The sequence below is a fragment of the Sturnus vulgaris genome, chromosome 19, assembly GCF_052056855.1.
Source record: "Sturnus vulgaris isolate bStuVul1 chromosome 19, bStuVul1.hap1, whole genome shotgun sequence".
In the NCBI taxonomy this organism is placed as follows: domain Eukaryota; kingdom Metazoa; phylum Chordata; class Aves; order Passeriformes; family Sturnidae; genus Sturnus; species Sturnus vulgaris.
The window spans coordinates 3646482-3658704 of record NC_142261.1 but is presented as its reverse complement, the minus strand read 5'-3'; the positions used below and the strand labels follow the sequence as shown (position 1 = coordinate 3658704).

The 12223-nt window shown below is 53.4% G+C and overlaps 1 protein-coding gene across 1 annotated transcript; it reads right to left on the bottom strand.

The window, feature by feature from the left end:
- Positions 1-705: 705 nt before the first annotated feature.
- ACAD10 (acyl-CoA dehydrogenase family member 10) lies at positions 706-12218 on the bottom strand. The gene is given in 16 exon segments (XM_014874898.2): positions 706-1458; positions 1731-1796; positions 3195-3304; positions 3307-3525; positions 3969-4142; positions 4545-4690; positions 5175-5325; positions 5755-5936; positions 6612-6680; positions 6944-7085; positions 7451-7610; positions 8332-8490; positions 9628-9822; positions 10366-10514; positions 11234-11455; positions 12140-12218. Coding segments are annotated over 15 exon segments (2157 nt in total). The 5' UTR covers positions 11391-11455; positions 12140-12218; the 3' UTR covers positions 706-1380.
- Positions 12219-12223: the final 5 nt, after the last annotated feature.

Genomic DNA, 12223 nt, shown 5'->3' with positions numbered 1-12223 from the left:
TATCCCTTGAAGGGTGACGGATTCCCGGACAGCGGCTCCTGGGCAGCCCTTTAGAAAGTGGCACTCGCAAGGACCTCTTGTTCCGACGTGTAATCCCTCCTGTCACAGCCCTGCGCGTGTTAAATCACACCTGTTCTACCTGCACAGATGTGCCCGCGTGTCCCAGAGGGAGCGGCTCAAGGTATCCCCAGGGCACATCACAGAGCTGAGCTCCAGCTCGGGGCTAAGCCCTCATGAGTGTCCTGTCTGTGTTTTCTGCTGATCAAGGCATGACATTGAGTACTTAGTCCTGTGTTAAATAAAGCTTTTGGTTCTCTCGGGCAGCCCCTTCCCTCCCGTGGAGTTTGGAGGCAGATCCACTAAAATCCTTCAGGGCAGACGCGGCTCTCAGCCCCCTGAGCCTGCCTGAAGGAGTGGGAGGTGCAGGAGTCGGGTGCCTGCCGGGAAACCATCCCAAATATCTGGGCAGATACAAGCTCAGCTCCCTCCTCCTTCCACAGCAGAGCCAAATGCCTGAGGTTGAGGTGGAATTTCACCCTAGAGCTTGGGAGAATCCAAGGCTCAGGTTACTCGCTTCCCTACAGGCTCGTGGTCCTTGTGCTGAGAGCCAGCACGGCCCCCAGGGCTCTTTGCAGGGCTGGGAGGTGGTGGCCACCCCAAGCACATGGGCTGTGAGGCTGCACCCACGCTGGAGGAGCAGGAGAATCCAAAGAACCATTACTTTAATACTTAATTAACACAACATATAAATTGCTCATGCTCATAAAGTTACCATGGTTGTTCCCACAGTTCTCCCCTTGCTCTGGCCCCTGTAAAGCACTGAAAGCTCCCATTGATCCAGTCTGCATCCTCCATGGTCCCCAAAGAGTCCCCACCACACTCATGGGACCATGGAGTCCTCCCAGTTTCTCCCAGTTCCACAGGGCAGGCACTGTCTCAGCTCTGGAGTCTGCCCTGAATCCAGAGACCTCAAGAACTGGTTTCAGTTCCTTCCACCACCAAAGACTCTTCCAGCATCTGCAAGTTGCTGGAGGTTGTGCTGAAGAAGAAGAGATGTGTAGAAGGAGGAGAGACACGCTGGTCCATTCTCTTTATTCCCAAAACCAAGCCTTGCACCCCCAGCCAGGTCACTCCCAACCAACTTCTGACTTCCTGCAGCCTCGTGATCCCAGGATGGGCTTTGCCCTCTATTGAGCCAGGCAAAAACAACACTGATAACACCAAACACCACTGGAATTGAGAGGCTCACAGGCTGTCCTTAGCACAGCCTCTCCCATGCCAGAGTGGCTGGTTTGGGTCCCCATCCAAGGTTTCCCAGTGCTGCAGCTCCTGGCTCAGCTCTGGTTTGGAGATTTCTGTCCTGTGAGCCCTTTGGGACGCTCAGCCAGATGTGGAGCTCAGGTCCAAGGGAAGTGCTGGGCTGGGATCTGCATTGTGGAGATGTTTTGCTCCAGGGACCTGTGGGAGTGAGACCAGAGCCCGTGTGGGCACACACAGAGGGCTGCAGGACCAGGGCAGGATGGCAGCAATGTCCCAGAGCCTCCCAAATGCCCTGGAGACCCAGTGCTGGGGAAACACCTTCACTGGGGACCCCACAGCAGACAGGACACATCACCCCTCATGCTCACAGGCCCCAGACTGCAGTGGGGTGAAGGAGGCCCCAGAAAGGAGGGGTCCCAGTGTTGCTCTTTTTGGGTCAGGGAAGGCTTGAGCCTCAGGAATCTGCTCACCTGGGTGCCCTGAGCCATGGCCCGTGCAGCCATCAGCGCCACTGCCTCAGTCCTGGCACTCTCTGCCTGGGGGAACAGGACACATCAGACACATCAGATACCTGGTGCCCCTGGTGCTGCCCCTCTGACAGCCAGCCATGACTCTGAAGGAGAAACTGAGCTTCCCTCTGCTCCTCTGGAGAGGATCTCCCCAGAGAGCTGTGGGGACAGGCAAACCTTTGGGATCAGTGTGTGAAATCTGCTGGCTCCTGGTGTGGGATGAGGCAGGATCAGCTGAGATCCTGCCCTGCTCAGCCAGGAATGCTTCAGCCAAGGACATCTGGCTGCCAAGCTCCCAGGGATGAACCTCCTCCCTCTGGCAGTGCCAGCTGGCACAGGGCAGCCTTGCCCTTGCCCTTGGCCGTGCCCAGCTCTGGAGCACTGTGGCAGTTCCAGGCTGGGAGTTTTTGGCTGTGTAACAATCCCTCTGCATTATCTTGCTGTTGCAGGCAGCAAAACTCCTCCCCTGGCTTTCACAACACACTTCCACAGCAAAGGCTGACAGTGCAGGGTTGATGCCAAGGGAAGGAGCAGTGGGATGGATGTGGAGGTGACAGGGATGAGGGGACTCTGTGGTGCCACACACCAGGAGCAGCATCTCCAAGCCCAAGGCATGGAGTAGCGAGAGTGTGGCAATCCTGGCAAAGATGAACGTTTCGAGGAAGGGCAAGGAGATCTGCTCATCTCAGCACCTCCCAATTCCCCACAGCTGCTGCTTCCCTGCTCTTTCCACCTTCTCAGTGGATCAGCTGCCAAGTGCCTGACATGGTGGTGTTTGCTGGTTTCTGCCAGAGCACAAGGAAACCCTTTGGAAGGGCACCTGGATAATTTTTTTGGCGGCTGAAAGGAGGTTAAGTAACCCACTAGAATTTGATAATGTCACTAGAATAATTAAGAATATAATCTTGGTAGCAGCCCAAGGGTGGGGCTGTTTGCTTCCACTCACACTGTGAATGGAAGTTGGGGAGGTGCAAGCAGCTCCCTGCTCCATGTGAGAGACCTCCCAAGGGAGCGCCAGAGGGACACAGTGCAGGGAATTAACTCAGCCTTTCCCAGAGGGAGGCAGGAGTGAGGCTTCCCTGGACAGGGAGAGGTAAGAAACAACTATTTCATCCTGCACTGGCAAGTGTTGAAAAGCCCAAACCCAGCCAAGCTCTGGGCACACCATCAGCACAGATGGCAGGACCTTGGGTGAGCAACCACAGCTGGGCTGGTGTTAATCTGCTCCTCTTGGAAGGGAGTGCCAGTTTCCAAAATCTCTGTTTCCCAGGATATGAACACTGTTACAGCCATATGAACCCAGCCCTTTTCCTCCAAGCCACTGGACTCCAGGAGTGTCAGATGCCTGATGTGATCAGGAGAGCCAGGACACAATCCCCACCCTGGGGCAGGTACAGCAAAGCAGCTTCAGCACAGATGTCTCACCTGCAGTTCTGGCAGAGGACTTGGAGTCCCTCTGGAATGGCATCCCGGACAGCCCCACTGGATGCCCACGTTTTCCATCTTGCAGCAAAGACCCAGAGCCATTCCCAGCAGGGGGCTGTGGGCACAGGGGCTGCCCCAGGCCGTGCCCAGGTGCTGTAACTCCTGCCCAGGAAAGGCCTTTGCCCAGCCCAGGTGCTGCAATGGCGTGCGAGCAGCTTGGTGGGGGGGAGGTTCTCAAACACACGGAATCCTTCCTTAATGGCAAAATCCCAAGCCAGCTCAGCCACAAATTCTGCATCCTTGGGGCTGCTGTCACCTGCAGCTGGCCTCCCTGGGGACAAGAGAACAGGACACTTGTTTGGAAGAGCCCGTGTTACATAATCACATCCCAAACAGCATCACTGCCCTCCTCTGGGCCAGCCCAGGACTCGGGGAAATTCCTCTCTAAGGGATGTGAAAGTAACATCAGATTTAATTCTGATAAAGGCTCCAAGGCCACACCTGATGCGTGCAGACAAACAGCACCGAGAGCTCTCAGCACCTCCCTGTGAGTCCCTTGGCAAAGGCTGGTGCTGAGCTGCAAGGTCTGAGAGCTCCATCTGTAGGACACAGATCCGGGCTCCCAACTTTGGCCTCTGCTCAGTTCTCCCAGGAAAGCAAAGACACCATAGCACAAACAGCAAGCAGGAACAGGCCTGTGCTGGAGCAGGGAGCAGCTCTGGGCCCATGGCTGTGCCCTGTGCAGGGCACAGCTGGCCTGGCTGGGCTCCTCACCTGCCAGGGAGCCACGGTGACATCCCTGCAGCATCACAGCCAGGCGGAAAAAGGCAAAGGCCAGGTAGAAATTCCAGTTCTCTGGGTGCTCCACTCCCATGAGGCCACAGTACATCTGGGAATACTCCTCTGCTGTGGGAATTCCTAGGTGCCCCAAGTCACACTTCCTCAAGCCTGGAAGATGGGAAGAGATAACAGTGAGTCAGCTGACAGAGCAGCTCAGAGCTCCCTAGGGATGGTGTGAGCCTTGTGGCACAGCCAGGCCCTTCAGTTCTCCTGGTTAGGGTGAAACCGTGACTGACAGAGATCCCTCCTAAATGATGGAACCTCTCTGTTTAATCCTGTACTTTTCTTTTTAACTTAGGGCACAAACCACTCCTGATCTGCTTCACAACTTTCCCACCTAAAAGAGTTGCCCAGCTTCCCAGCTGGAGTGAGAGGGAAAATAATGCAAACCCAGAGCCCTTTCCAGCTGCACTGAGCCCCACTGCCAGCTGAGCTGTTTGGGCAGGAGCTGATCTGTTCTGAACTCTGGTTCCTCTGTGTGTGCCAAAGGTGACTGTGCCCCCTCTGTACCTCTGCGAGCACCAAAGTGGGCTGGCAGGAAGAAGCTCATACAGTTATTCGCCAAATCACACATGGGATCTCCTAGAGTGGCAAACTTCCAGCCCAGCACAGCAAGGACTTCTGGCCTGTCTGGATGAAAGACCAGGTGGTCCATCCTGTATCAGAGGGAAAAAGAGATCAGAAAAGTCTCCAGAGGAGGGAAAAATCCCAGTGCTCAGCAGCAGAGGTGCTTTCAGTGCTCTTCACTCTCTTCAAAAATTGCCGAGTCCGTTGGAAGGCAGCACAAAGTGAAAGATTAATTTCTGCAAGCAGAGGATGGAGGTTACTCAATATTGAACTCCCTGGTTAATAATGGACTAAACTGTGCTTTGGAGAATGAAACCAAGTGAGTCAGAGCCTCAGATGAGGCCTGATTCCTGAGTATTGCAGGAAGAGCTGATGATCCTCCAGTGTTAGACCAGCATTTGCATCTGCTGGATGAAGAAACTCAGTCTCATTCCCTGGGGATGCTGACCCTGACCCAAAACCCAACTTTTGGTCTGCTCTGAAGCTGCTACCCCAGCCCAATCACCACCATTTGGAGTTTGTGGGCCATTTTACACCCAGTCCTTTTTTCCTTCCTGTGCTCTAGGGCAGTACCTGAAATCACCATGCACCAGTGTTGTCTTCTGGGATTCAGGAAAATGCAGAGGCAGCCACTGGATGAGCCTCTCCATGGCTGGGATAACGTGAGTTTCCACAGCTCGATACTGCTTTGTCCAGGTCTCAACCTGCTGCTGGATGTAATTCCCTGGAATAGAGGAATGGAGGCTCCCAGGGAAAGGCACAAAGAGGTTTCAAAAGGGACACAGAAAAAGTTAAACAGCCAAGCAGATCTGAGTCCAGAACCCTGATTTAAGCTCCAAGAATTTAATTGCAATTTCCAGAGGTCTCATATAGTCTTAACTGGGCACTGGATTTAATATTCAGGTGGAAGTAATCCAATTCTGGACAAAAATGTAACTTCTCCACCAGCTCCAGCTCTGGGATGTAGGAGAACTTTGGGAACTCATGGGAAACCTGGATTTGAAGAGCTCTTCACACCCTCCTGCCACACCTGGAGATTCAGACTCTGCACTGCTCATCTTCACTTTCCCACCTGCCCCCAGTTTGGTCCATCCTGCCCATCCCTTGAAATGCTGATACACAGCAGAAGAAAGGATCCAGAAGCTCCTCTCACCTTGCTCCCCGAGGTCCTGCAGCTTGGTTGCTCCGAGCTGCAGGCTGTGGATCCTGGCGAGGATTTGTGCCATGGCGCCGTACCAGGCCCTGCGCCGGCGCGGCGGCACCGCGGGCAGGGACACGGCGCGGTGGATGTGGCCAGCACGGTGCTCCAGCACGTAGAAAGGAGTGCCAAGGATGCTGGGAAACCAAATTGGGACCAGTGGGGCTGAGGTCAATCCTGCTACTACCCCCCAGGCCTCACCTGTATGGGCAGGTGAAGAGCAGCCCCAGCAGCACTTGGGTGCTCACTGGAGCCCAGCTCAGGCTGCCTGTGGCACACAGCTCATGCCATGCTCAGTCCTGGCCCCTCCAGCCCCAGGAAGCTGAGCTTGGAGCCAGGCTCCAGCTGCAGCTGCTGCCCTGCTCGCTGCAGAGGGTGTGAGCTGCTGCTCACAAACACCAGGAGCAGCAGGCACACATCGAGCTGCAGTGCAGAGATTGATTCCTGCAGCCAGCAGAGATCTGAGCAGGCTGCAGTCCTGAAGGGTGTCCTGTCACAGATTTGCTGCTGTCATTGCTCTCTGAGGTCTGGCAGTTGGAAAAATCCTTTCTTTATTACAAACCTGAGCATGCTGCCTCAGCAGGAAGCCCTGCAATATTGCTTTATAGCTGCTTTTCAAAGAGATTAATTGCTACACCTAAACCAAGCCAAATAAAAGTGATTCTGTCTTTTTTACTTCTAGGGGCTCCTCCAACCCCACACTGCACAAATGTTCGTTAGATCAGAGCACTTTGTGAGCTCTGGTTCCTTCTCATCTCTGGGAGAATCTGGCTGCAGTCAAGCACAGAGTGAAAGCTGAGGGACAGGATTACCTTCTGTCCTCACAGAGAGCAAGCACAGGGGGCACAGGAACACCAGCTTCAGCCAGAGCCTTCAGGAGCCTGCCAGGGAGGGAGAGAGGAGCAAGGGAATCAGTCCTGGAACTGCAGTGTTGGAGGCAGACACACCATATCACTGTGCTCAGTGTAAAATACACCCAAATGATGTGGCTGGGGGGAGGTGAAAGGAGCACACCCACATGTTCCCATGGCCCCGAGCCTCAGACCTATCCCACACTTTGGAAAACAAAGGGAGGTCATAAATTATCCTGCCCACGTGTCCTGCTCCTCTAGCAGCTCAGCAAACTGCTCAGGATCCCTCTCACCTGTATTCTCTTGGGACAGAAGGGCCTGAGGGGCCATCGGGAGGCTCCTCCTCCTTCTTCAGCACCAGCAAACGACCTCCAAACTTCACCGAATAGCTCCGGGTGGACTCTCCATGGTCAAACTGCCTTAACTCCAGCGGGGCTGCGAGTTGGGAGCAGAGGGTCAGCACTTCTCCAGGCTCTCCATCCCCTTCCTGCACCTGGGGCTGAGATCTCACTCTGTGTCCCAAACTCCTGGGGAACATGGCAGTAGCTCACAGGACAGGAATATTCCTGGCATCTCTGGCAACTTGTGCTCAACCCATCCCAAAATAAAGAAGTCCTAAAATGTTATTTCTTATTTCTAGGAAAGTGATGGATCACTGAAACTGGAAGGGCTGTGCTGTTTGCCTGGAGATTAGGAGCCTTTCCTTAATATTATTTTTTAATCCTTTTGTCATATGGAAAAAGCAAATAGCTCCAGAATATCCAGGTTTTCTGATGGAAGAGCCAAACCCACTGCAATACCTGTTGGGTGAGCACCAAGAACATCTTCAAGGTACTTTTGCAGACGGTCCTTTGGGATTTCCATGCCTGGTCTCACTGAACGAGTATAGGGAACAAACCCTTGCAAAGGAAATCCCAAATGGGTTTCCAGCTCTTTGAGTGCTGCTTCTGGATCATCCACCTGAAACCAGGAGGGAGAGAATAGCACTGGGTGAGAGCTAGAACACAAAATTTCTGGGGAAAGAGAAAGCCTTGCATGGTTGGGATGCATTTATCTGTGAATCCATCAGCACTGATCCACTGACACACAGGAATTCATGGGTCATTCCCTGCCAACACAGAACTTTCCCCTTTACTCTGCCCTGGAGAGATGTGATGGTGGCACAGGCACTGTGTGCTTGGGCTGGGATAAGAGCTGGAATTCTCTGTGTGCAGTCCAGGGGAGTGGAGGTCACTCTTCCCACCAGTCCCATTTTTGTTCTTTCTCCAATGGTCGCCAAAGTAAAATCCCTGTGCTCACTGACCCCATAGCCTGGGGGTAACCTGTCAGTCCCCAGCTGACTCATCCATGAGGGCCTCAGAATTTCTGGGAATTCATTAACTGGGGCTCATTTTCTGGTGTGGTTGTCTCAACAGGATGGGGCTGTTTTCTTCAATAGGGACCAGCAGACTTCCCTGAGGTTACACGGGGTTTGGAGCCATGAATGAAACAGCCCAGAGCAGACTTTGCCAGTAATCCCTGCTTTAACCCCACCACATCCTGCAGGGACAAGCACAGGCTGGAACAAAAGGCTTGGCAAGAGTCAGCCACTGTCATTTGAAAATCCTGAGCTGTTCAAACCAAACAGCTTCTGGACCTAAAATCCATCCCCAAACCCCACCCTGGCTGTGTCACTTTGTACCTTCACTGTTTTCATGCCAAGCTGGGCTGCTGCCTCCAGGTTCAGGCTGCTGCTGTCCAGCAGGATGGATTCCTGGGGCTGGACACCCAGGCGCTCCAAGCACAGCTTGTAGATCCCAGGGCTTGGCCTGGGCATCCCTTCCTGGTGTGATTCAACCATCTACAGCAACAACAGATGGATTATACATGAGCCTGCTGTGACCACAAACGTCTGGGCAGTGCTGGAAATGGAGATGGGAGGGTGGGAAAGACACTGGTCTAATTAATATGAGACATGAAAATAAAGGACGTGGAGCTGGGTAGTTCCAGGGTTCCAGGGACTGTATGGCTCCTCAGCTCCAATCAGCCAAACAGGATCAGCCAGTCCTTGGATGGAAGATATCCAATGAGATGTCCCAATGTGGGAGACTCACTGGGTGTCCCAGACCAATTGTGCAGTGCTGTCCAAGGAAGCCATGGATGGCAGCACCTTCCAAAGGCTCTGGAAAAGCAGTGTCCTGACCACTGCACCCAGCCATTCCAAAGCCACCTTCACAGCAGCTGTGCTGACTGTAACCCTCCACCTAAAATCTGCATCACAAAAGCATTGACTCAATGTCTGAACACTCCCACTGCCCTCACAACCATGAACAATCCAAGCAGCCATTCCCCTGCTCTGGAACAGCAACGAATCTATTGGATGGATATAAAGCCAACACTAATGGAAATCCAAATTTAATTATTTTTCCCCCACTAATTGCTGTGCAGGGTTGTTGCTTCTGTTCCAGGAGCAGCACGCACCAGAGAGGCTGTGGGTAATGGAGCCTTGAGGTTCATGGCTAATCTGTGTCATCTCTGCAAAGATGAAGTGTGCAGGGAAAGGAGCATCTGCTCACCTCACACAGGTCAGCATGTTGGGGCAGTGGGTTTTTGTAGTACAGGGGGTGCAGGGACTCTTTGAAGAGACCTTACTCTTTTAAAGCTTTTTTGTTTGTGTTTTAAAGCAGGCAGGGCACTGAATAATAAGATTTATTTCTAGTCTGGTGTTCCAGCTCCCAAGTCCTTTATCTCCATTGCTGCCTGTGCTTGTTACACAGAGACTCGTGGTTGTGTGGGCACTTTGCAGTAGATTTGCAAATGTCACTCAGCCCCTCTCCAAGTGCCTACAAGGAATTGTGTCAGGAAATATTCTCCCAGGCTGTTCCACTGGTATCAACCAAACTGCTGCTGCTCATCTGCTACCTGCACTTAAAGAATTTCAGTTGCTGATTTCACAGGTGGAGGAACAGAGCCCCATTTGGGATCCATCCAGACTTACCACATCAAAGTGCTGTTGGTCCAGGGGCAGGGACCTCTCTGCATCCCCCAGGCACAGCTTGTGGCTCAGCAGAGCTGTCTTAAGCCCTTCTGCCCGGATACACTGAGCTGCTTCTGCCATTATGGGGAGCTGTTTTATCATCTCATCTCGGATTAAATCCCAGAGAAAGGAGTGCACTGGAACACGGGCATTTGCCTGAGAAACAGAGAAACCCCAAGAGTGATAATGGCCAGAAATGGGGTGAAAATAGGAGTGGTTGGGTAGGAAGGTTGCCTGATCGCCTTCTCTTGCTGTCCTGCTTCCTCTGGCAGGAGAAGGCAGGCAGGGAATCTCTCAGCTAAATTGCTTTGCCCAAATAAACAAATGTTCTCACATTCCTAATTCTATGGCAGAGATAAAGGGCTGATTTTGGGAAAGAGAAATCACTGGGACTGTGCCTGCCATGGGATCAAGGCAGGTTAGAGACAGATACTGACAGCTCAGCAGGCAGGGAAGGAATCTGCATTTTAGACTGAGATGTTTAAAAATGACTTTATTCCAGTAGGAAATTAAGGCAAATTCATCTGCCTGCCCTGCAGGATAATGGTGAAAGTCTGCCCTGCTCTGACAGCAGTGTTTCCTAGATGAAAAATCCAGACCCTTCAACCGAAGAAATTATTTTTTAAGCTCCTCTTTCCTCACTGGACCTGTTTCCATGCAGTCAGGAAGCACAGGGAGAACAGGGGGGAGTTGGCTTACAATCTCAAAGCACTGCTGTCCCAATTCCTGCAGGAACTCCACAGCTGTCAGCTCTCCTCTGGAATACTGCAGAGAGAGGCTGTTCTCCCCTCCAGACAGTGCAGCTTGCTGGATGGTGCCGGCTGGAATGCAGCTCCGGGCCTCCCACTCTGCACGGACAACAGGAGGGAAGCCAGGAAAGAGCATCAGCAGAGCTGGGAAATCAGCTTGGAATCCCTTCGAGGTCCATACATGGCCCAGCACTGTGAGAATGACCCAGCACTGGGGTGATTGACCCAGCACAGAGGGAAGAGTTTGGGCATTCTGGGAACTGCAGCCACCTCATCCCTGTTTCCAGCGTGGAGAATTCCTAAAGCTGCTGAAGAACTGTACCAGCCTTGGGTGGTATCAGGTGGTGACACTACAGGACAGTTTTGTTACTGAGGGGTTCAGGGTGGTCACTGTTACTTCTGTGACTTTTGATGGCACAACAGGCCCCACCATAACAAGTTCTTGGGTCTCTCACCAGAACCAGAGACAGCTGAAAGTGACACCCGAAATTTATCTTCCTCCACGAACAGGAACAACAGGAGTTCTGCTGACCAGGGACCAGATCAAGAGAATGGCTGGAGCTGTGCCAGGGCTCAGTTAGGCTGAAATATCAGGGAAAGGTTCTTCCCCCAGTGCTGGGCACTGCCCAGGCTCCCCAGGGAATGTGCACAGCCCGAGGCTGCCAGAGCTCCAGGAGAATTTGGATAATGCTCTAAGGAAGAGGGTAAGGATTGCTGGGTTCTCTGTGCAGGGCCAGGAGCTGGATGATGATCCTTGGGGGTCCCTCCCAGCTCAGGACATTCTGTGGTTCTGTGGGATCAGGAATGGGAATACACACCTGTAGCTGTCCTGTGAGGGGCTGGGAGCAGCACCCCGCTCTCCTCAAAAATCACAGCTTTGTAAGAGAACCCTCTGGATTGCTGCTGGCTCAGCAGGAGCCGCTGGATCCCAGCACACAGAAGGTTCTGGGCACGGGCAGCGCTCCTCAGGTACATGCTGGGAACCACGGGAGGGGCCAGGGAAACTCACACCTCAACCGAGGAGAGAGGCTGGAGCACAGCTCTAGAATTACAGGGGAAAATGTTTATTTATGCACACAGAATCATGGAATTGTTAATGTTGGAGGAGATCTCCAAGATCATCAAGTCCAACCTCCCCGGCTCCACCAAATCCTATGGCCAAGGGCCACCTCTGCTCGTGCTCTGAAAACTTCCAGGGATGGTGACTCCACCCTGGGCAGCCACTGAAGTGTCCCAGCCACACCAGGGACTCCCAAATGGGGTTTTACACGGGGTCCACATCCCTTCAGGTGCTGGGGACAATGGGATCACTCATCACTGACACACACTAATTACTGATCAAAATCAGTGACTGCAGCCATGTGAGGGTTGGGCTCTTCTCCTGGGGAACAAGAGACACAACAAGGTGACACGGCCTCAAGCTGTGCCAGGGGAGATTCAGGTTGGACATCAGGAAGAATTCCTTCATGGAAAGGGTGGTCAGGGATTGGAACTGCCTGGGGAGGTATGGAGACTCCATCACTGGAGGTGTCCAAGGAAGGCCCAGATGTGGCACTGGGTGCTCTGTGACAAGGTGGGGATGGGTCAGGGGCTGGACTTGATGATTCTGGGTGTCTCTCCCCTCAGAGATCCCAGGGTCTCTCCCCCTCAGGGATCCCGAGCTCCCTCACACCTCCCAAGCCGGCCCAGGCAGGGGCAAAGCTCCCGCTCTCGCGAGAACGTACCTCGAACTCTCGCGAGAAGCAGCGGCCGCCCCTCGCAGCCCCCCGCGCGCTACCGCCGCCGCCGCCGCGCCGCCTGCTACGTCA